The sequence below is a fragment of the Anas acuta genome, chromosome 2 (genome assembly GCF_963932015.1).
Source record: "Anas acuta chromosome 2, bAnaAcu1.1, whole genome shotgun sequence".
In the NCBI taxonomy this organism is placed as follows: Eukaryota; Metazoa; Chordata; class Aves; order Anseriformes; family Anatidae; genus Anas; species Anas acuta.
The window spans coordinates 143,592,106-143,617,643 of NC_088980.1; the positions used below are offsets into that span (position 1 = coordinate 143,592,106).

Here is a 25,538-nt window from a genome sequence, read left to right on the forward strand (position 1 = left end):
CATATTCTAGACCATTTGAATTTTTTATCTTATTCTATGGTGCAGATTTTTTCAGCATTGCCAACATGAAAGGTTGGAAACCACCCACTCCACCATCTTAATGTTGGAATAAAAAGCTCCTACAACAGTTAGACCACAATTTTAACTCAGAAGAAGTAAAAAAATAAAATAAAAATGATCTGAATAGACTGTACAAAATCTAAGGCCAAAAGGACAAGACTTAGTAGACCTGAAAACCAAGGTAGCTTTAAAACAAAATTATTTCTGAATTTCTGTTCAGCAAGAAGTTCAGATATAATGAGACCAACCCTCACTGCTCTGTACAGTGAAGCATAATAGCTGTCCTTTGGTTCGAAGGCCTCAAAAAGCCCACATTTTACCCTTATCTTGACTGACTAAAGCCTTAATACCAACATTTACAAAGCCTTTGAAAATGCAACTCCTGGAATCGTAAGCTTGCATTTTCTGTCACTCAGCAGCTAATAAATACCAGACGTTAAAGCCTCATTTCTGAGCTTGACAGAAATTTGGTGCTTAAAACCAGGAATTCCACAGGAGGCAGAGCAAAGCCACGCGTGCCATTTCAAACCATCGCAGTCAGGTGCAAATATCAAAATCTCCCTTTTGATGGGAGACTGGAAGTTCCCTGGAGCTGAGCTGGAACTCAGCTGCTACGAACAATGCAAATTGATCAGAGGTGGCCCTCCAGCAGGGGGTACTGTGTGGGTTTTCATACTAAAATTATGAATCACAGAACTCCCTGGGTTTTGCCTCACACAGGTCCTCAGTGCCAAATAATCTGATGGGAAAGTGGATGGAAAAATACTGGATCTTGAACTGTAGGTTTTGAAAAACTACCTTCAATGTTCCTGTACTATTTGAATACTTCTGGGTACTGAGAAACATATGAAGAGTATCTAAAATTTATTCCCTGGGCGCATTATTACATCAGTTGGTACCACATCACCTGCTTGGTTTATAAACCTCAAGATCTCAGAAGATTTAACTACAGAAGGGCATCAGCAGTCTTCAAAAAGGAGTGCAGCTTCAGAATAATCCATACATTGGGCTGAAGAAAACTACCAAAACCCTAATGGATTATTGATTTGACATCAGTTATTTCGAGTCACTTCTGCTTAGTTTATGAACCATGCCACCGTGGAATTATAGGGCACCTGAGGAATCTAGATGACTTTCTGTATCATCTCCTGCCTCATATGGTGCTTAAAGCCTCTAACACCGCTTTCCTGTGGGTTTGTTTGTAGGGTTTGTTTTTGCTTGTTTGTTTTTATTTCTCCCTCAACAGAACAAAAGAGGCAAATACATCCATACACAGCATTAAGTGAGAAGAATGCACCTCGCCACTTGCTCAGTAAGCGGCTGAATCAAAGCACAACTCAAAGGCAGTGGCAGTTCAAGGCCATTATCACTGCTTCCTCTGCATTAACTGGTTATGTGAACTTGTAGGCATAGTTGGGAAATTGTATCCTATTTACCCTGTAGCTCAGTCTAGGAAAAGCAGGCTGGGATGTTAACTTTGCCTGCAGCAGCCCATGCAGCACTGTGCTCTGTGCATGTAGCTCGAGCAGCAGTGGTATCACAGCAGGGTTGTGCCTGCTGCTGAGACCACATCAGGACTCCCTCCAACCCCTCCAGAGCCAGCAGGGGCTGGGCAAGAGGGGTGGAAGGGACATGGGCAGGGCAGCTGGCCTAAACCAGCCAGGGGGGTATTCCATACCATGTGGTGTCACACTCAGCAATAAAAGGTGGGTGCTCTCCTTAGGACGGTGAAAAACTGCTACATGTATTGAGACACTTCAGTACATGGCTGAACATCACTCATTGATGGGAAGTAGAGAAATATTTTTGTGTGTTTCCATATGGCCTTTGCTTGTTTTCTCCCTCTCCCTTCTCCCTTTAAATAATTCTTATCTCAACCCATGAGACTTTTTTTCTTTCCAGCATCCTTTCTTCTCCTCCTCCTTGTCCAAGGAGGGGCAGTGGGACAGCAGTTGTGGTGGAGTTCAGCTGCCCAGCTGGGTAAAACCAGCACACACATTCATTGAAGACCAAAAGGTTCAACTACCACCAGGCAATGCCCCAAATAAAACACTTAAGCATCCCCTCTTCCAGTTGTTTTATTTCTCCTTTTAGCAGGAAAAAATTCCAAACTGCTGCAGTACAGGAGCTCTGGAATATCCCTGCAAGCAAGAGGGGAAACCCACCCCAACAAAACCAGGTCTTCCTCTACAGCAGGTAGAGCCTCCTGAAGGCAGCGGCCATTCACACAGAGCAAGTCAGGCTCACTGCAGGCACTGCCAGCTGAATTGACACCCATTTACTGGAAGCACACTCACCCACTGCTCACACACGCTAGCTTCTCATCCAGTTACTCAGACACTTCAGAAACTGCAGGGATTTAAGACTATAAAGCCTATAAAAAAAAGCTGCTCCAAATTATAAAAATAACTGATTCTATTCAAAACCAGGCGTATAACATGAAACAAAACATTAGTTAGCAACTAGAAATAAATCTGGTAAATATCTAAAATGTAAAATGAAAAAAAATCACTGCTGACAAACAGGTAGGTGGAATTTGGCTTGCAGAACTGAAATAGTACAGACACAAAGTCTGCTGCTGTGCAAATATAACATGAGAAGGGGAGATCGCTGGGTAGAGGCTTGTCGTTTTGTCACAGGCTGTGGTTTTCTTCAGCTCTCTCAGGAACTTGAGTTAATCAGCTAATGTCTTGTAGGCACCATGAAAGACCTGTTTAAGTCATTCACTTAGGTTCAAGTGAGCTGCTTGTTCCTGCAAGGGGAGGAAGTTAAAGGCAAACTGCAACGCACCAAATGAGACTGTCATTAGACAGTGGAGAAAATAGTATTAAAAGGCAGAAACATACCAAATGTAAATCAAGGCATCTTTTAATTAACAGACCAGTCTCTTCCTGATTTCTGTGTCCCACCACATTTTCATTCATCTTTTTTGACTGCACAATGGTGCGGGTTAATAACCATCACCATGGTTATCTACAAGCCATTAGTATACTTTAATTATTGCCTCAACATCAGTAAAAATGCACCATTACATCCGTGTATTTAAGCTCTCCATCGCCCTGCTCACACGCTCATGTAAGGCGTTTCTCTGCGATGCAAAGTTTCCTAACAAATTTCACAGTACGTGGATCCATCCTCATTTCCATGGAAACCACCAGGGCCATGGGCACTGCAGAATAACTTTCTTGTAGAAACATTTCTCTAACACAGCCCCAGGATTTCAATCGTGCGAGCAGCAGGGCATTAGATGTTATTACCACGCTGTTAGGAGGCAGCGAGAGGGCTGTAATAAGATAAACGGCCCAAATCCTACTAGTTACAAGCGGGACGGAGCATTTCACCAGCACTACTTAGCGTATTATTTCTATTTCACAAGATTCACAGCGCTCTAATCTTTTGAAAGCTGAAAATTTAGCATTTTAGGCAATTTTTCTAAACTGCCACCACAGTTCAGACTCATTATTTTTAATGAATTCAATACACAACCCTCATTTTTAGGGTGAGAGCTGATGAACACGCTCCTGTAGAGCGCACACAGAAATAGTGAAGGCAGGCACAGTTTCAAGGCTTGGTACACCAGAGCCGTACGCAACATGTATATATTGTGTAGTAGTAAACTGCCATTGTTGAATTATTGGAGTGTTTATTGAACTAGCAGTGCATTTGCAAGCAGGTTTACTCTTAAGCATCAACTTCCAGCAGTTTCCCATTAAATGATTTCAAGATGACAGCCACAAGCAGCAGCAGCCAATTTTACTAATCAATATTTTCAATCAAATTGTGCAAAACTACTATCATTTTGAAGCTGAAGAGAAACTGCAAGAAAGTCACCCTTATCTATTTGGCCTTCAAAAACTAGTGAAATAGGGTATAACTTGGCAGGGGGAGGGCTGGTTTTTCACCACCAATTGGTCTTTTGCAAAGTCCATCATAACTTGCCCAACACTACAGGAATACATGTACTGTTTGACAGCATGTCTTAAAAAAGATGACCTCCACGTGCATTCAACAGATGCTTTTAAGTAGGCAGTAAAATCCCTGCTAGATGTGACTTGTATGACATTTTAATCATTTATAACCTTTTGCGTGACTTGTTTTCCACATTCAAGCACTTACCCTTTTGGGCAAACTCTTGGTTATGCACTAAAGGACTGAGATCGAAAAAGATTGTCCTAGTAACAGTAGCGCAATTCTGAGAACAGACTGGACAGGGTCTCAGCTTTCCTGGGGACTTAAAACATAAAATTGCAGGAGGAAAGAAAAGCCACCAATAATGAGCTATTGTTGGTAACCTTCAGCTTCCCCATCATTCAGAGAGACTTGCTTTTGTACCTCCATCTGAAAAAGGAGGTGTGAAAACCACTTCTGAAAGAGCTCATTTCTAATAATAGCTAATATTGTTAATATTAGCAGGGAGATTAAACACCATTCTTATTTTCTCACCAGGAGAACCAATGGATAAGGTAGTACAGCCTTCTGTATTATCCCCAAACACTGACTTGATAGCTGAAGTAAATACTGTGTGCCATCTTAAAATAAATTTAAAAGTTTTAACACTGCTGATTTTCAGTATCAATAACGTAACAATAAAAAATGGAGTGCTAAGTGCTCAGAACCCAGCCCTATGTTAACAAAAGAGCTTGCTTATTGTCCTCAGATCTGCATATATAAAGAATACAGACAAAAAGCAACTTATACCTCCAACAAAGATACTGAACACGAAACACACTTTCTTAACACAAAAAAAAAATATGTCTACTACATACTGTACAGCTACAGGGCTCTGTGGAACAGGAAGGATGTGCAGCAGGCAGACAGCAAGGCAGGATATAATGTTTAAGAAAAACAGCAGAAACTGCTAAGCTTTATCTGCTCAAAGCAACATCCCAACCCTCCTTTTCCAGTAAAGGACCAAATATTCATAATAGAAAATTAGCCCATTATTGCATATACACAACAAAATTCAGGTGCATCTTCAAACTCCAGTGAACAACAAGTCTTTCTTTATTAACTTTAAAATTAGGTTAAGCCATAAAAATGAATAAAATGCTTATCTGAAACAAGCATACACACAAGTAATTCGAGAGTATTCCTACACTTATTCCTGAATAACCTTGTGCATGCATGTTACACAAGACATTATCGAGGTTAAATAACTTATATTGTCTTTGCTTCGCATTCTTGATTTTGGATTATTGAATAATCCTACAAAACACTAACAAGACAACTACATAAGCATGAAATTTTCCAATTGCACATAAATATGTTTACTTTCCATTAAGATGATACCATGTAACATGCAGTAACAATTGAACTGCTAAGCACTGGTGTTAAAGCAGATGTGACATCTGTAATCTTAACACTTCCCGAAGATTTAAAAATGCAGCATGCTCAGACTGCCATCACTGAGAATACATTTTGAGCATGCATGTAAATAAGGAAAAATAATATGCACAGGAATCAGATCTAAAAAAAATATCTGGCAAAGAAAGATTAATAGGAAAGAAGCCAGCAGCAATAAATTGAAAATACATTATCTTTTTTCAAAGACCAGAAAAAGAAAATGACTTTCTCCTCTTCCAAAACCTCTCATGAAGTCTGTAAGATTTGTTTAAAGGGTGGAAGAAAAAAAAACTATTAGATAAGGCACAAAAGACATTTGTTTTATATGTACCACAAAAGGCCTTTCAGCATCTCTATCTCCTGCCAATGTCCTGCTGGATCTTACACTTCCCTGAACTATATCACGCTGCATGACAACTGCAAAGATCTAATTTTATTACAATAAAACAAAAACCAAAGGAACATGTTTAACAATATTTCAGTGTGCAAGAGGGCAATGTACTGCCTCAGCAGCTAACCCAGCTACTGTCTCCTCTCCAGTCTTAGGCAGCTCAGTCAAAACTAACACCTGCAATAAGAGACAAAGGTAATGTTTACTTGCTCTTTTGTTTCTGATGTGACACTTTCATCATTAGAATGTAGTGAATTATTTGATATTTGGTGGCAATATTCTCCTTAATATTGAAACAGCCCAGTGGGAACCAACAGAGCACAATACACTGTTTTTAAGAGCTATGCATACACAAGTACAAGGTGAGAGAGACCGATGTGCACATAGCAGGAACAGCAAATAACAAGGAGTTTGACTGTAAATGACAGTAGCACAGAGGGCAACATATTATTTCTCCTTGCACACAGGAAAGAAAAGCCTGTTTTGAAATTATATTTTCCCCTTCAAGTCTGAAGCCTAACACTGTTCAACACATTTAAACCACCTCCACGTTTAGATTAACTCCTTTTGTCAGCACACTAGCTTCACAGTATGAAGTGATACCAGATGTTTTAGCTTTAAATGCCTCACTGGAGTATACTTACCGTGACATTTAGTAGATGCTGAGTGCTCCAACGCATTCTTACAAATCATTTAAAGTTTGTGCTTTGTTAGCAAGTATACCTGCTACCCACTGAGAAGAGATGCTGAAATTTTAATCCTCAAACCACCTCAGTGTAGGTGCTTCAGCCATTTTAAATTAAGAAATCTCAAAGGGGATAATGTCTATATTTAGGAGTGAAATTGATGGCAAGAGCAACAGCTTGGAATAAATAGAAAGTCTCTTCCACACTAGAAGAAACCACTCACAGACCGAGGACTGAAGGAACACTAGGTTAGCAAAACAACAACAAGAAGATTGTTTTAAATAGGAATGTGCCAACATAAAAAGGGGAATAAAGAACACAGATCATATTCTTGGCACACTTCATTCAACTCCCTACCACTTGGATTTATACGGCTGTTGCTGTGGTAACAGACAAAGCTGGCTGTTGTGGTTTCACACTGGTAGGCAGCCAAGCACCACGCAGCCGCTCTCACTCCCCCTCCTCAGAAGGATGGGGAGGAAAATACAACAAAAAAACTCATGGGCTGGGACAGGAGATCACTCACCAATTACCTTCATGGCCGAAACCAACTCAGCATCAGGGAGATTAATTTGATTTATTGCCAATTAATAACAGACTGGAGCAGGGAAAGCTAAAAGCAGACTAAAAACACCTTCCCCTTGCCCCCCCATCCATCATCTTCTACCTCCCCCTCAGTGGTGCAGGGGCATGGGGGCTGTGCTCAGTCCCTGACACTTCGTCTCTGCCACTCCCTCAGGGTCCCTCTCTGCCCCTGGTCCCCATGGGGTCCCTCCCACGGGATGCCGTCCTTCCCAAACTGAGCCTGCGGGGGCAGCCCACAGGCAGCAGCTCTTCAGGAACCGCTCCCACACGGCTCCATCCCACGGGGTCCATCCCCCAGGAGCAAACTGCTCCAGCACGGGTCCCCCACGGGTGCTGGCAGCTCCCCCCAGCCCCCCTGCTCCTGCGTGGGCTCCTCTCCATGGGCTGCAGCTCCGGCCCGGGGCCTGCTCCTGCGGGGGCTCTCCATGGGCCGCAGCCTCCTCCAGGCCACATCCACCTGCTCCACCGGGGGCTCCTCCACAGGCCGCAGTAGAACTGCTGTTGCATGCACCTCCTCTGGAGCACCTCCTGCTGCACTCACCTGCTCTCCCAGAGGCCCAACCAGTGTCATTCCCTGGCTCAGCTCTGGCCAGCAGCAGGTCCCTTTGGAGCAGCTGGAGTTGGCCCTGCTCTGACATGGGGCAGCTGCTGGGCTCTGCTCAGAGGCCACCGTGCTCCTCACTACCAAAACCTCACCACTCAAACCCAGCATACTGATTCTCAAGGCCAACAAGTCAAACACTGCAGAACATTTTCCATAGAGTGCTATTAATCCTACCAAAGTGTCACCAACAAACTTAGCTACCTGGAGAAGGAAGGGGTGAGGAAAAAAGCCTCCAAATTTCACTGACACTTCCACTAAGCCTGAAAAAATTGAAGGTATATTCCAGTGAGGTTCTTTCCTTTACAACTTGGTAGTACACACCAGTACTCTCCCTTCTGAATGGAAGCACTGCTTCATCAGCATGTTCCCTCTAGGTTATATTCATGCAACTCATCATACCTGAATATTAATACAATGTGTGTGTATATAATATGGAGATATGTAAAATCACCCAACCAATACCAAATGTTTGCATGTTCTCCACCATTCAAGTTTCCAGGAAGACATCCAGCTAGAGTTCAGTTCACACTCTCAGTCTCTAAAATGTAGGTCAGATTAAGTAAAGAGACCAAACTTAAATTTAAGATACCATTCAGACTTCTTTGGAAGGACACAGAAAACAACACAGCTTGAAGGACACACAGTCCTAAAATCCCTTTCTTATTACAGCTGTGCAACATCAAGGAGCTGTACAGAAAGCAGCAAGCAGAGCACATAGCCTGGGCATTTTTGCAAAGTCTTCAGATTGGATAAGGAGAGAGGAAGAAACCAGAAGGAAAACTGGAAAAGCAGTCTTCAAAACTTAAGAAAATGTCAAAGATTTTTAAGGCAATTCAAAACAGGCCTCATTTATTATAAATTTTAAATGAAACGTACTTAAATGCTATGGAAGTGTATTGCTTTCCTTCTGAGCATCTCAAAAGCTCTCCTTAAAAAGGTATTTGAAGATGAGTCTCAAGAACTAATTACCAGGAAATGTGATCTTGTGTTTTCATTTACTGTGATCAGACAAATCATCTTCAAGAGCCCCTTACCCCAGAAGCTACCTAGGCCTTCCTTATCAACAGCTGGGAACGTGATCCTATTTATCATATACTTTCAGGGCAAAAATAGCTGGTAATCAGAAACAAGGTACAAGCAACTTAAATACCATGACTGCAAGTAAAGTAACTATGGAAAAAACAGCTCAATTTTATTTTCTTTAAGGCAGGCTCACAAGCTTTTATGTAGATTAGAACATAAAAACAAAGCTTTTCATACCACAAGCAAGAACACAAACCATTAAGCACACTACATCACCAACCCAGGGATAATGTAATGAAGCTTAAAGTAACAACCTTGGAGTGAATCAGTTAAATCTTGTATCTACACTATAGCCACACTAGTGCAAATGTAAAGCCTATGAGTATCTCTAGACAATGGCTAAAAGTTACATTTAGGCCAACATGTGTTTATATTTTATTTAACTAGACAAGGATATCTTAAGATTTAGCTTGAGTTCTAGGCGAATTTTAAAAAATGTGCCTCAATACATATTCAGAGAATTAAGTAGATGGAATATTACCTGACACTGGAACATCATCTGGAGTATTAATAGTGCCTCAATACTTCACCTCCAAGTTTGATGGCCTAAAGATTCAGGCATGCCTCACCTGCTGCTATCCACAAAGGCTTCTGCTGAAAGCTCAGGCAGCACTCACTAACTCCAGACTAGCAATTTGTTACTAGTATTAAGGTTTTCCACATTAACAACTACAAAGATAAAGGAACAGCAACCTACAGTAGTTTTGAGAAGTCTATATAAGTTTTACTACTTCCTACAACATGTAAAATTTATGCATAATGGCCATAAATGTGAAAATGACTCCTACACAATGGTTTAATAAAACAGGAAATATCATTTCTTTTAATGAAGTAATAAGAGCAGCTAGCATTTTAATGCATTATCATGTTGTTATGGTTGTAATTACATCGCTACGCAGGAGCAATAAATGAGGAAGCCTTATTGTCCAGTCAATGTTCTCCAAAAGTATCTCTGAATATAGTTTTTGAATGCATATGTATATATTCAACAGAGGTTAGAATTAGATAAAAAAGTCATATATTGGTGTTTAAGGATTTACTTGGTTGAGAAGCTGTTTTTCTGCAAAAGACATCTCTGCTGTTACTCATTTTATGTTTATTCCTGGAATAGCCTCACATAATGCAGGATATGCAAAAAATGAAACAGCTTCCCAATAACAATGTATTTTTGTGTGACTACTCAGGAGATAAACATGATAAATAAAAAGCACTTAGCTGGTCTGACAGCCAGGACACTTGCCTTACTAAAAGATCCCCATTGTCCAACCCACAACTGTTATTTTTGCAGAAGAAAGCTTCCATGTGTCCATTATCCTCATACTAATGGTCTGACATGGCACATGGCCAGATACAGTAACTATGTTGTTTAGTATTAGTTCAATTTCTACATGACATCAGCTTTCATGCTTACCTAGCAAAAATGTTATTCACCCTACCTGATCTCATGTCTCCAAGAGACACAGCAGCTCGTCCCTGTTTTTACAGCTTTACACCTTGCCTGACACTACCACTGAAATTGTGAGATGTGCAGAAATGCAGGACCTTGGTGCAATCCTAGCTGAATAGGATTAGAAATTTCACTACAAAAAGCATTCTAGAAAAGTCTCCAAACCTTGGTGGAAATTCAGAAGCTCTTATTAAAGCTACGGCACACTTCAAGAAAAATTTAAAAACTGGACGATCTGTGAACTTTTTCATGTCACGCCTGGAAGTTTCACTTTGTATAAGCTTACCCAAGACTGCAAGTTCACAAGATGAGGCTATGAAGCAATGGGAAACCAGCACACAAACGAAGAAACACAGGGTCACCCAACAGCCTGCTGCAGGCAGGAACACAATGTTATGCTGAGCCTAAATAATATTGGCATGCATATGATTACTTTATTAAAAAAAAAAAAAAGGAATACTGCAAAAATTAAATGCTGAAGAGTTACTACAAACTTGAAACAAGGTTTGGCTGCAGACTCCCATTGCAGTGATGCGCCCAAGTGGAACACAGAGTTTCTTAAGGACAAGCTTGCTCCAGTTACTCTCACAGTCACAGTGCAGTTGTTTTAGTATCTGAGTTTGTCCTCTTTGCCTCATTTACTCACTTTGTGTGAGATACACGATGCAAAGGGCCCTGTAGAGCAAACAGCTGGCACTTGCACAGTTAAGGGCTATATTCTAGTGCATGCGTAAAAGACCCCAAATAAAACTGCAAGAGCAAAACACCCATTCTGAGAAAGACTTAAAGGGATAACGAATCCAGCAAAACAGGTATTCACAATATTTTTTGTGATGGCTCTTATTTAAAATGTCAAGAAAAACTAAAGTACCTCGATCATTAACCCAGTGGGTACAACAATAATTTCCTTGTCAACCTCTCTCATTTTAAATTCTCACCTGAAGATTAGACAGTAACAGCATTCTGAAGAAGCCAGCAACATCCCACAAGTGTACTTACATCTGAAACTCTGCACCACACAGGAGCATCTCATGGTATGGTCCTAACACTGATCACAAACAGAATTTTGGCATGGAGATAATATAACAAAAAGTCAGATCCCATATGAGTACAGGACTTAAAGGAAAAAGAGGAAAGATGGTGTTTGTTAGCATTAAGGAAACAAACATGAAGATTTGGAAAAAAAAATCAGAACATTTAGGTTGGAAATGAGCTTCAGGATCATCAAGTCCAACCATCACCTAACACTACAAGTCCACCACTACACCACATCCCTAAGCCCCACATCCACATATCTCTTATATAGGTCACTTAATTGCACAGGTGAATAATAAAACTGCCAGCTCTACTCAGCTAGTCCCAAAACCTCTTTCAATAAAGGAATCAGTACTACCAATATTCCAAAATTCATCAGCTTACAGATTGAAGTTTACTGAACCTCATGGAAGCAAAAATTATCAGGTCAGTGAAATAAATCAGATTAATTACAGCAGCTAACTCTAAAAATTCAGACCAGCACCCCCAGAGAATTTGAATGACTGCGATAAATAGGAGACCAACAGCATCTCTTTGGGGAAATAAAAAAGCAAATTATGAAATTATGGCATTGCTTTATATTTATTTCAGATAGGGTAAAATAATAACTAACCTCTGGGGTCAAATCACGAGTGACACCTGAGGTGTTTGCTACTAAGAGCCACCCACCCATGGAACTGAAAAGCTGGCAAGCTTAGAAGCATGGGAGAAATACAAGTTCCCAAGGTCAGGCACAACCTTCTCTACACTACACCCATAAATTCTGTCAGAAACACTCAAGCGTTCAAGCTCCAATATTGTGCTCGTGCATCTGGACACCACTATCTACACAAAAATTCAGAGGCTTCCAGCAAACATACAAAGCTACACAATGCTGCTACTTCTCTATTCAGCAGGGAAAAAAGGGATCAAAACCTGTTGAAAACAATTAACTGGGCAGAAAGCCTTTGTCCTTTCCTTCCATGCATCCTTCCCTCGCCCACATGTGCACCCCCCAGGTCTGTGCTTCTCTTCCTCCTCCATGCCTGAAGCTTAGGAAAAGCATGCTATAATCCCTGCTTCCCGTGAACCAGTGAGCAGAGATAACATTTAATTACCTACAAGGCGCAGAACATCCTTGGTGTCTGGTCACAACTACATCTCCTTCCATCTCTAAGCAATGCCCCTGCCATTAAAGGCAGTTACAAGCAGCTGTGAATGCAGCTGGACATCTGGAACCAGCTGCCCTGAGCCACCCCCAGGCAGGTGACTGTGCACAAGTGCCAGAGACAACCAGAAATCTAGGCAACTTTTAGTCTTCCCAGGTCTGAGTTGTTTAACATCCCATTCTCAAGTGTCAAAAGGTGATTATAAGGTGACCTTAACTCTGTCACAAAGAAAAACTAAACCAGATCTGCTCAAGCTAATAAAACAATACAATATTTTAAATCTCCTCATCTTGCAGCCGAGCAGCTAGTCATATGTAAGCATCACTTGACACTTGAGTTCTCAGCTGTAGTAGCAGAAAAGGGTACAGACTTGTGCTCTTCTTCTTCCTGTCAAATTGTGAAGGCTGAAAAATTACATCCACATTTCATTTCAGAACCACTTCATAAGAAAAAGCACTCAGGTGCTTCATTCAAGTTACCAAGTGTCTATAATGTGACACCTTCCTGAATCTTCCTAAGCTTTTGTACTATTATTTTGTGGAGCACACTAATAGAGCGCTAACATTTTTTTTAAAGTTACATGGACTTAGCCAATCTTAACAGTCAGGATTTCTTTGTTCACTTTTACTTCCACCATGACAGTGGTTTTTAATTTACTCTTGCACTACCTGAAACAAAAATGCACGTGATCTAAATCCAAATGGCACCACTGCATAATAAAATAAGGAAATCATCAGATTAAAATGAGAAAGAAGTTAAATTAGGCACAAGTAGAGTATTTTGTAGTTAATAGGAAGCCAAAAAAGTAGTTTTTTCCTGCATGATTCTGTATTGTTTTACGGTAACACACTGACATTTAGAACTTCTCCAGTACCAATACTATTTTCTTTTACTGTTCCACTGAAATCCTTCTTTCTGGAAGTACTTCCGTATTCTCACACACAGAAGACTGATGTATCTTCCGTTTTGTATAAGCAAATCCAAACCAACCTACGTGTCTGTGCCTTTGTTTTCAGAGCAGCTCCATCTGACAGCATTACTGATGTCACCAGCAGGACATGTGGCGCCAGCAGAGGGAAATAGATCACCGACTGCCTGACTCCCACCACTTCATCCCCAGTTGTGGCATGTCATTACTCTGGTCAAGGCTAATTAAGGCCCATGAGCTTGTGAGAGCACAGATGAGACATTTAAATCAGCAGAAGGCTAGAAAAGTTTTTAGCAGAATTTGAGTAGAACAAGCTTAGGATTTGCAAAGGGAGCCACTTTAGTTACAAGACGAGTAGATTTATGCTTCTCTTCACCCCAGGCACCACAGCAGGTTGTGAATCTCACTGCTAGCATCCTGAGAGAGCTCTGTGTAAGATCCATTGAGATCATCTGCAGGTGGAAGGGTGAAAGCTTTCCAGTGCTTTCAGTAAGCCACCTTCACCTCTATACAAGAGACACCAGCACAGTGTATCTGAGTAAGAAATGAAGACAAGATTAAAAAAAAGCAAAAAGCATTGATGAACATGTGCTGGACAGTCAGAAGTAGACCACCAGGGCCACTCGCACCTGATGTGAATAGGCTGTAGTTCACAAGGTAAATTACCCATCTGAGAGAGAACAGTTTTGAAACATCCGTTCTTCTTAGTTAAGATAGAGACAATAGAAATCAAATCTAACAGTTTAAGATGTTGCTACACTCAGAGAAATGGAATTACAGGTACCAACCTGTGTTCTGCTCACTTTTTTTCTTTCCAATGTTCCCTCAAGCTTGTTAACAAGAAGCTACACACATATACACTGGGGTCCATCCTGTTTGTAACGGCAGTTGATGATTTTAGCCCACTGATGATTTTAGGACTAAACATAGCAACTGGCCAGTATTCACTACCCCTTTGGATAAGCCATGTGCACCAAAGCCGTAAACAACTGGACACTGTGCTGCAGAAATACTCAGCCATTACTTCAAATGTTCTCTTTCCAATCATAAATAATAATGTATGTCTCTATACAGGTTCTTATCTTCCCAAACATTTACTGAAGTGTAACTCTGGGATAATAAGGGAGTCTATCCCTAATTAATGCCAAGCAGGTTTTTGAACGCTTGTCCCAAAATGGTGAGCTGCTCCCATTACTATTATATCAACCTTACACAGTGCTCCAGTGACACCTGGCAAAGGTAATGAAAATGTAAACAACATTTATTCTCTTAAACACTCAATAAATTATTTATTTTCCCCACTCTGTGATATTTCTGAGTACTGCCAACTGCAGATAGTAGCTGACACAGAAAGCGCCAGCTGCAAGACTGAGAACCAGCTTCAGCAGACACTTCTGCTCAAGGTCTGGGTGGTCAGTTCAGAAACAGCCCCGCTAGAACAGCTTCACTCTGGCTTTTTGTCTCTTACTAATAAGACACGGTGAGTTGCGGCCAGACGGACAAAGAAGGTTAAAGGCACAAGGGATGAAGGCAAACCCAGCACGCTTCCCAACACCTCCCACACCTCCCCGCAGCGCTGGGCACGCACGGAGGAAGCACCAAGCGAGGGCCCTGGAGCAGAGCAGGGGCAGGGACAGAGGCAGAGGCTGACAGCCGCCGAGGCGCTGCGGGAACGAGCCCGGGCCGCGAGGCCGCCGCTGCCCCCCAGGGCGGGCACTCACCAGCCCGTCGATCTGCACTTGCTTCACGGCCGCGTCCCCAGAGGCAGCGGCCTTGCCTTTGCCCTTGGAGGCGCCGAAGCCGCCGCCGGCCGCGCCGGAGCCCTCCTTGCGCGCAGCCATCCCCGCCGCCACCCCGCCGGAAAGAGAGAAGCGAAACCCCGGAAGCGGCGCTTTAAGGCGCGGCGGTGCGCGGCGAAAAGGCTCCGGGCGGAAACACATCGGGGGGGGGGGGGGGGGGGGAGGGCGCATGCGCGGGGTGTGGAGGTGGGGGGGGAGGAAAGGGCTTTGGGAGCCTTGGATTTCAGGTTTAAAAAAATAAAAATATAAAAAATAATAAAATAAATGGAGTTACGTGAATAGCTGTCTCGAGCGTGAATAACAGCCCATGTTCAGAGGCAGGATGCAAAAGCACGACATTACGTACAAAGCCCCGAAATACCAGCCTCTCACCTCAGTCTCAAGAGAGGGTTTAAGGGATACGTGAACCATCAACTCTCGATATTTGCTTTTTTTTCACCCTCGTTTTAAGTACTCCAAACCCCACTTTTCAACTTTTCAGTTGAAAAATTAAATGGTCTGTGAAAGGTAGGCGTACCAAGCACCCCAGCGCTCTCCAGATGCTCTGCCGAGTATGTAACCTCATAAAAATCCACCGTGAACCTTTTCAGCAGTGTGATTGACGCCAACTTCTAGCTGGGGAGGGGGAACATACCAACGCCAATACCGAAATTATCTGTGTTTTCCAGCAGACAGGCCCGGCACTTGTCTGTTCCAATAAAGTGGACTTAGCATCACTGAGAAGGCTCCCTACCAGCTGCCCGCATGAGGGCTAGGAGAGATTCCAGCAAAGAATCTCGTATAATAAACATACCCAGCGGGGAAATCAAAACCTAAATGCCACTGATATCACTGACAAGATCTGTATTGACTATAACAACAGACACAGATGCCTGGCTTAGCCATGAACACCTCACCACAGATGTCTGAAGATAGGTGAGATGAAGCCCACTTCAGATTTCCCACTGGGGAATATCCGTCAAGTGGAGTTTGAGGGTGAAGTTCAGAATTTGCAGCATCAAGGAGGTCAAATGTGCCCCACAGAGACTGAAGTGTGCATGTGCAGCGGGATTAGGGTGCTGTTCTGAAACAAAAAAATGCTTTGCACAAAGGCTGATGCAATACCAACCTGGAGTTTCACAGCGGCGTTGTGTGGCCAATGAGCTCAACCATCATGTAGGTGTTGCAAATTGGAGTCCTACCCTTAGCAGCTTTCCATGACTTGCACACCCACTGGCACTGCCTTTTGAAGTTTTTCTAGAGAACAAAGTCACTTGATTCAATATTAATGCTTCACGGTGCTGTTATATACACATGCATACCCAGATTTAATTTACAAATATAATCAAATAGCTTTAATTGAAGAAAACTAAGATTAAGAAGCAATATTATGGTAATGTAGTGGTTCTCAACTACAGCCTTCGGACTCCTGGAGATCTGTGGGCTACTTCAAAGATGTTGGTGAAAGGTATCTACAAAGAAAAAACACGCAAATGCTTTTTATCGGTATATCGGTAAACACACAGAGCTTTACCACCGGCAAATTCCTAGGGATCTGAAAAGGAAATGAAAACCCCTCGGATAACATAAATGTGATTCATTATTCATGCCTATCAGTTTTTAAACAGAAAGTCCACATAATTAAAAAAAAAAATAGTATCTACAGCACAGAACATCAGCATGTTCAAAGCCATTGTTGTGGGCACATAAGAAAGCCATATTCTATGGACTTGCACATTATTTAGTGCACTGCCAGAACAGGCCAGTCAATTTGGTTAATTATGATTAACATGAAAAATGAAACAAAAATATCAACTTCCTACTATATAGAACTCATCACATCACTGGAGGCAAGAGGTCATAGAAAATTTCACCACTGGAAATACCGATTTTTTGAAAAAGAGGACATAAAAAGGATGTCAAACTGGAAAAAAAAAAAATGAGTAGCATCACCCAAGCAGCTCAGGAAAACCACAAACATAAGACTTCCATCACAAAATAGTTGAGAAAACTCAAGTGGTGCCTGAACTCCATTAGTCATTTTTAAATGATAGTCCAAGTCAGAAGGCAGATGGAACCAAACAAAGCCCCTTTATTCCTCACTCCTGCATAAGTAAGCACCTTGATAGAATTCAGATGTGTCATCTCCCTGCACAGCCTCACCGCACCGTATCAGTGCAACGAGCAGGAGGAGCGCTGCTAAATGGAAATTATCTGATTAAGGCTTCAAAGATGTAATCCCTTCCAAATCGGCAGACTGGCTTTACCTTAAGGGCTAAAACAACCTGAATTACTTTTATACATGCTGCAGGCTAAGACCATCCACATGAATAGTTACCAGAGATCGGCTAACCTGCAATGACTTGTTACCAGTTGGTTAATGAGTTGTGTCTGAATTCTGTGTTGTTTTTTTTTTTTTTTTTCTCCCTACCCTCAGCAATTCCAAGTATTTCTGAGCATAATGAATGCCTTAATTTCATTATCACAAAGTGTACAGGAATACAAAAGAATCACTTGGGATACGCAGATAGCAGTCTGTACTTGCATTGAGACACAACAGCACCCCAAATACAAAGCAGCATTAATAGCTCCAATTGCCTAAAACAACATTAATTATCTACAAACAGAAACCATGTGCATTAAAGTAATCTCCACTGCTCAGTGGCAAGAGATCCTCCTAACACCGAGTTAAAATTGCCTTGTAATATCTTGTACCCTCGCAGAAGTTTCCAGTTCAGTTATCTGGAGGAGATGAGGTATTCGGGCCTCTTCTTTTAAGCGCAGTGGAATGCAGGCACCTGGCACGTCCCAGCAGAGCTGCCCCTCTTCAATGTGCCATTACATGTAACACTGACGCTGCCTTAGGTCAGGCGTACATTGCTTGAAAGAGAAGTCAGCATCTAACATCTTCCCTTTGTGGAGCCAGGTTTGTATCTGGGAGCGAACCGTACCGCTGTCCTTAATGGCTGCATACAACAGCAGAGCTCATTCCACATAACTCTGCCCGTGCTAAATGGCACGGTCTCTTCTCTCCTTTTAAAATCCTTTTTGTATTCACAGCCTGCCTTTTGATACTATCCTCTCTGTTACTCACCACTCCCTTATCCCATAGGATATTACATTAACTGCAGCTGTGAAGCATGGAGCGCCACATGAAGGCAATTTCAGAAACTCACAGCTCCTGGAAGCAGAGCCATGTGTAAACCCTCTGTAATTCAGGGTTTTTAGCCATTTGTGTTCTGCTGACCTCAGCATTTCCATTCTAAGGAAATATTCCCTGGCACACCAACTCCAGGGTGACAAAGGCTCTCGCTGATAAATAACGTAGCGCTCTCCACCCTCTTTGTTCAGATATAAATCCCTTCACCGAAGTCAGGCCCTTTGCATACTTCTGTCTACAGCATCTACAACTGCCTGTCTCACTGATAAATAATAAACTTCGGAAGGGTCAGGTATTCATCCAGTGCTTACTGCTGCCCACAGAGGAGCTCAATGCGAAAATTTAACGTCACGTTATATAGTTGTATAGGCATTTTGCCCCAAAGAATAATAATTCTAAATACTAGGACTTGTCACGGGGCCAATTGTGATTTTAGACATTATTGGTGCCAATACTGAAATCCATTCCTTACTTTTTTCCTAATTTTCTCCAAGAGAATCAAAGTGAAGAAATTGGTTTTATTGGATTTTTTTTTTTTTTTTTGAAATAAGAAATGGAAAGTAATAAGGTTCAGCAGTGATAGAACAATGGTGAAGGTGGGAGCTACAGCCACATGGAAACCCCTGGAGACAAACATCAAATGCAATAAAGAAACTCCAGGGCCAGAATGTGAGCTCTGAAAATTCAATTTCTTTTCAAGAAGAATGGAGGTTTCAGAGGTCATACGTGATTTCAGCCATGCTGTTAAACAGATAACCTTTTAGCATTTGTTTGAATAAATGTAAAAGCATTACATTAAAAAAATAATAATGGAGCAGCTATTCTGGGCAGTAGCATAATAAGATATTTCTGCCCATGAAGGAAACATTTAAAAAATATGAGCTCTTCTCTTGGAACACTTTTTTTTACTGCTCAACTTTTTCTCTGCCTTTTTTTTTTTTTCAGTAACTGTTTTCCAATAACTGTTTTCAGTTACCTTCTATCCTTACCCACTCTTTTCACATTCAAGTTGTTCATAGCTACTTTGTGTTATTACTAATGGATCATCACTATAGCACCTCAAAACCTTTAGCATGCAACTAACAGAAACAAAAAATGACACAGAATCTAACAATAAAATAACATAATCTAGCTGATGAAAAAGATTTTTTAACATTTTAACTGCTAATTTGGGCCTGCAAATCAAACAAAATAGTTATTTGCACAAACTTATGGGAAGTTTCTAAGCAGATCCAAACTCTTACTGTAGTAGAAGGTTCAAGTTAGAAGATTGTGTAAGTACGGGGAATATGTATCATTTCTCTCCACATTTAAAGAGTCCATTTTTCTGTTTCTATTTCTACCTGAAATCAATGAAAGGGTGAAAAGATATGTTCAATATCTCATGCAGCAGAATGGAATTCTCTCCGACAAATCAGAATTTTGGCTATAAAATTAATTTCTCATCTCAAGTAAGAAATTAAAGAAATTAACCACGTAATTTCACTTCTGATGTCAATTTGTTTAGCCTTATCTTTGTAATCAGCTAATGTACCTTCTGATTGCTGATGACACGCTTGCTATCACATGCAGAAGATAACAAACTTCAAGAAGAACAAGAAATCAGGAAACAGATGGAAGTAAGCATATAAAAAATATAAAATATTTTGTCTTCCAACTTCCTCCAGTCTCCAAAGTACAACAGTGAAGTCATCCAAAAGAACTAAAGTGGACCAGATATATTTATTTTCTATCACAAAAAATGAAAGAGGGAGAGGGATGCTCTTCTGAAAAAGAAATAATGGGTACTTTCATAGGCATAACAGGAGACAAAGCATAAAGCAGAATAAAGACATTCTTCCCCTCCATCTACCTTTCACATCAGCTACCACACAGTGTTAAATACCAGTCCTGTGTACTCTACAGACCTGTTATTTTTATAGATTATGGCACTTTGATATCACACTTTAGCTCAAGTTTGTCTACAGGCTCTGCAAGTGCAGAGGGAGCGGTGCTGCAATGTCATGCGTGGAGCAGAATGGCAACCAAGGAGTGCACGTCTTGATGAACGGTGCAGGAGGAAAGGCTGCTCTCAGTGGGTGCCCCTGTGTGTACTTGCAGCAGCATGAAGATTTTTGTTTGTATGTACATGCACATCTTAACAAGCTCCGTCAAACAAAAATGCTGCATAACCTAAGTGATGTGTGTTAGTGTATCTATTCTGAAAGATAAAAGATTTAGTTAGCTGATGTAACCCATTTTGTTTAGCACCCATAGAAATTTAGCTCAAGGTCAAAAAGAGGGAGAGAGAGATAAAAAGGTTGGGATAACATTTGAGAATCTGTCAAGAATTCCACTGATTATTTTCAGCCCTCTAATTTCTTTCTGCCCCAGTAGGAAAGCTAAAGTTTCCTGTGAAATCTTTGTTCTCCAGAGCATTCTCCACATATTTGCTACTAAGCAGCCACTTAAAGGCCCACATAGATGTCTGCTGGATTCTTTTTCTCACCCATGGAAGCCACCAGTATGTAGTGAAACTAAATATCCTAACCTACACATTAAATGTGTCCTTTTTATGATAAACAGTTTACAAGATCATTGATGTGGGATGTACCGTGATGGGTAGTTAGGGTATTTAAGCCAAAAGTAATTTCCAGTTAAGGAGTACAGTAACAGTCGGACCAGAAGGGTTCTGAAGGCTTTATCACATGGAAAATTCTCATCTGCTGAGTTCATACCAATCCGTAAAGAAAAAGCAGGGATTGTCACAGCCGTGTTTATTATAAATCCAGATGCTGCACTCCCAAGAGATAATAGAAAAATAGGTACTGTAAAAGATGAATGTACATGATGAAGGGTAAAATTCAAAAGCTCAAAACCAGCCCCAAGGTGATGAAAGGAGCAGCCAGCAATGAATAATAAACATTCTGACAAATAATAATTTAGTGTATTAAATGCTGCTGAATCTTCTTCTGTGGCCTATTTATACCTCAGGAGAAAAAAAAAAAAAATCTAAAATACCCCTAGGAAAGTGTTTTCAGACATATTCCAACCATGCTTTACTGTCGTGTGTTTATTTATGATAGTTTTGATTCCAAATGTTGTAAAGGAAAACCCTACCCCTTTCATTTCTGTAAATCAGTTCATTTTTCATTTTTAAGTATGTCTGGTGCTAGGACTTATTGCAGATAACCACAGAGCACAACATGTGCCCAAAGGCAACACATTCAGATTAAAAAGGTCTGACACAGGACAAGTTTGGGAGAATCAGGAGCTGAGATCTTTTTTCCTGCCAAGCTACAAGCATTTGCCAAGTGCCAGCTATTAAGGCAAATCTTTGTTATTAGGCCTACATCAAAGCTTTTTTGATAAAGAACAGCTAAAGAACAGCCGTAGCTTCAAGTAATCCACATGTCACAGCAATTTTCTGTTACTTAATTCTACTCTTGCCTTACCTCGTATCTCAAAACAAGAGCTGAACTCGTTTATGCCAAGAGACGGTCAGCTCTGCAAGGAGCTAATGCTCTTCTGGTGCAAGTCATTCTGCGTGCAAGCAGAGAAGCCATTTCCTCTGAAGCACGGCTTATCATTGCTCAGGTTTGGGAAGTTCAGTATGAAGCTCTGCTCACACTTTTGGTATATATGTCTTCTTCTCTAGTGTGACAGCTTTTTTAATAAAATTTGTATATTTGTAAGTACTTATTCTCATAAATACTTACCCATAAGATATTAATATTATTGCAAAAGTCATAGGAAATGTTTTGTTAGATCAGAACTGTATTCTCAACCTGCAAGTATTCTGGCAGCAGTCAGGGACCGGTGTTTCAGACAAAGAAGTTCCACACTTCAAATTCTGTTTTCTGTCTTTCAAAAACAGTTCCTGCAAGTTAACAAAGCTTACAAAGGCTACAAAGTGCTTCAGCACTTTCCACTCTCTTCACCTTCTTTTCCACAAAGATACTCCTGGAAGGCAGTCTCCTGTTAATGCCAGTTCTTCAATAAAATGCTGACTTTAAAATAAATATGTAAGCAAGTAAGTAAATAAATAAATAAATAAAGCTCTTAATCTAATAGTTGTGCAGCCAGATATTTGATGAAACTTCTCGACTATACAAGTATAATAACAAGTAATTTCAAAGAGGTATCTTCCACTAAGCTTTACGACAAGTTTTGTTGTGCTGCAGACAGCCTCTGTAAGAGTATGTGGAATATGAATGAGGGCATTTGGTTCACTAAATAATGTGGTTAAGGACAATTCAGTACAAAAGAAATAACAAATAATAATTTAAGTGGTAGATTACACACACAGAGATACACAGAAATTACCAACTGGGTGGGTGGTAACAAAGACAAGAGTGAAGAACAGCACTCTTAAGTGATAAACTGATGGGCCAATAAAGGAACACCCCAAAAAGCCACATTGAAGAGCATCAGCCTGTGTCATTGATAAAAAGGGGAAAACGTTATTATCTCAATGATTACAAAATATTTGAGGGGGCATATGGAACTGTGCAAAACTTTTTTATGAGGTGTCAGCAGGGGCTTGTGAAGTTATGTAAAATTTACAGGGGGTGTTCAAAGAAATGGCCAAAAGCAGGAAAGGAAGAACCAGGGTGGATCCATGAGCAAGTGTGGAGAAATGGGGGGAGAAAGAGTCTTCTTATTAAAATTCTTTCTTAACTATTTCTTCTGTATAAACTCACTCTCCTAGGCAAGGATATCAGATGGGCTGGGGGACTGTGCCACTGTGTGAGGGATCTGCAATGCGATGTGAATTGGGAATTCCAGTCCTGAGCAGCCAGGCAGGGAGAACAAGACTTTGCTACCTTATCTACAATTTCTGGTAGTGTTGTATGCATGGCTGGCTGTGTCAGTGTCCCCTCTATGTGTATGCAAGTGTAAATACTTGTCCAGCACCTGGTTGTCTCCTACAAAATGTACATGGCTCCACTACAGCAACCAGGAAGGAACAATCCCCAGGTCCTGGTGACCACAGGATTCAGCAGTTCCTATAAGAACCTTCAGTTTCTTGTTAAAACATCCACTCTATGGAAGACTCACAGGAATAATAAAATAAGTGAATGTAAAAGGAAAATGCTGAGTTTTATTATATCTATAGTTTTATTATACATATAATTTTATATTACATAGAATACTATCAAAATGTTGAAGAAAATATATAGTACTCAACTGCTACAGTGTTCTTACAGAAACTACTTTTAACATTTAAAATGTATCACAAAGGAAATTTTAGAATAATTGCACTGAAGTGAGATACAATTCACTGAATGGTATTGCAAGTAGTCTATCACGCAATTAATGCTATCTTCCACACAATAAAGGAGAAATCTGTGCTGTTGGTTTGCCTGCCATCCTTCCGAACATCTTTTACCATACCAATTGCATTACAACGTGTCTGTGATGATACTATTTACCAATTGAGCTGTGGGAAATATCTCACTGCAATGGTATTTAACAGCCAACTCTGGATTATATCTCCCTTTGCATTTAGCACAGAATTATGACTAGTTCAAGCTCTCATTTACTTGCTTTTCCTTTTTATCTCATTGTGTATTAGCAGCTGTTATCATTGCAGTTCTGTATTCTAGCCGACACCTCTAGTGTGTGATGTGCTGGCAAAGTGTTCTTAATGAGGAATAACTGCCTGTCTTTGGCAGTTAATTTTGTGAAAGAAAAAGAAGGAGGAGGAGGAGATTACTTCAAGAAAAATAGAGTTCATCTACTAAGGTTTTGCTTTGGAGTCTTTCTGAGTGGTTTTGTCTGATTTTTTTATACAATGAAACTAAGAAATTAGACAAACTGGGATACCATGCCAGTATGAGAATAGGTCAGCAACACGAATGAAATGTAATAAAGCACAACAAATTCAGCATACCACTTAGCTCACAGATCAGGACGAGTACCCACGTATGCCCATGACACTCATGAACACACGGAGCTACTCCCTGAATACTGCTGGAAAGGACTTAACAGCAAAGTACTGCCAACAGCACACTCATATCCCATGGAAAATACTTTAAATCACCTGTTCTTTGCACTTTTCATCTTGCAAGCACTTTTTGTCCCCATTTAAATATTTTAATTTCTAGAACAGTAACTAATTGCATTGCTTTTCAGCTTCTTTTAACAGTAAGTAACTTTTTTGGAAGCAGACGTTCCCAATACCTATTTGTTAACACAGAAGCAACAACAATACAGTATGACAGGTGGGTATTTGCCTAAATGACCTTAGAGCAGACTGACTGATTACAATGAGCAAATTGGCAGGTACCTGCAGTACCTTGCTTGTAATACAGTTGTCCCTGGCATTAAGATATCTCCTGTTGGACCTGCACAGAGCCAGATGTCTCTAATTATCATTTCGATGGTGTTAAGATATCACATTCTCTTTGCATGCCTAAAACACTGGCATTAAGTTCTGTTTGTTAACTGCCAAATATCTGGTGCGCTCAGGTTTTCAGATGAACAGGGAGAGGTTTGTGCCATCCAGCTTTCTGAATGGCAGCTGTTTCCCCATGCCACAGTGAAATGGCATTGTTTATGCGTTGTGAAAAAAAAAAAAAAAAAAAATATTAAAATGCAGAATACATGCGTTTCAACTTTAATTTTGTGCACATAGAACTTGATATACATAAACATATCTACTACAGCCAAACGTTGCAAGGAGGAATTGAATAATCCTGCCGAAAAGTATGCCAATGCATGACTGAACTACACTGACATTGAATTCTCTGGGACTCTAATTATGGTTTAATGATTATACTGATTTAGGGGAAAAAAAAAAAAATGCGTATTTCTGCTCTTAACAAATGGTAGGCGCTAGAACAGTGTCCCAAAACACAGAATAATGAACTAGTTTACAGGTAATCTGCGTGCCTGAGGCGACTCGCTGGCCTCATACAGCTGTCCTGCACCATGGGCAGGACACCCAGCTGGCTCTCCTCAGCTACACACCCGGCACAGCAGATTCCCAGAGGTGGAGAAACACATGGGAGCGAAAAAACGAGGCCGAAAGAGCTGGGCCTGTTTATCCTGGAAAAGAGAAGACTGGGGGGAGACCTCATCAATGTGTGTAAATATCTGAGGGGACGGTGTTGAGAGGACGGAGCTGCTCTCTTTTCAGTTCTGCCCAGTGACAGGATGAGACGCAATGGGCACAAACTGAAGCACAGGAGGTTCTGGCTGAACATGAGGGGACACATTTTACTGTGAGGGTGACAGAGTGCTGGGACAGGTTGCGCACAGAAGTTGTGGGGTCTCCTTCTCTGGAGATACCCAAGCCCCGGCTGG

At 41.0% G+C, this 25,538-nt stretch overlaps 1 protein-coding gene and 1 long non-coding RNA gene across 2 annotated transcripts in view; one reads left to right on the forward strand and one right to left on the reverse strand.

Moving 5' to 3' along the window:
* Positions 1 to 15,190, reverse strand: part of EIF3H (eukaryotic translation initiation factor 3 subunit H) — an 83,093-nt gene extending 67,903 nt beyond the window's left edge. Inside the window, exon 1 of the mRNA XM_068672537.1 lies at positions 15,032 to 15,190. Coding sequence (XP_068528638.1) covers positions 15,032 to 15,151 — 120 coding nt within the window. The 5' untranslated portion in view covers positions 15,152 to 15,190. The remainder of the gene's footprint in view (positions 1 to 15,031) is intronic.
* A 6,470-nt stretch (positions 15,191 to 21,660) lies between these two features.
* Positions 21,661 to 23,282, forward strand: LOC137851844 (uncharacterized). The gene is made up of 3 exons (XR_011093532.1): positions 21,661 to 21,824; positions 22,185 to 22,252; positions 22,939 to 23,282. It is a non-coding gene; the product is annotated as an uncharacterized lncRNA (long non-coding RNA).
* Positions 23,283 to 25,538: the final 2,256 nt, after the last annotated feature.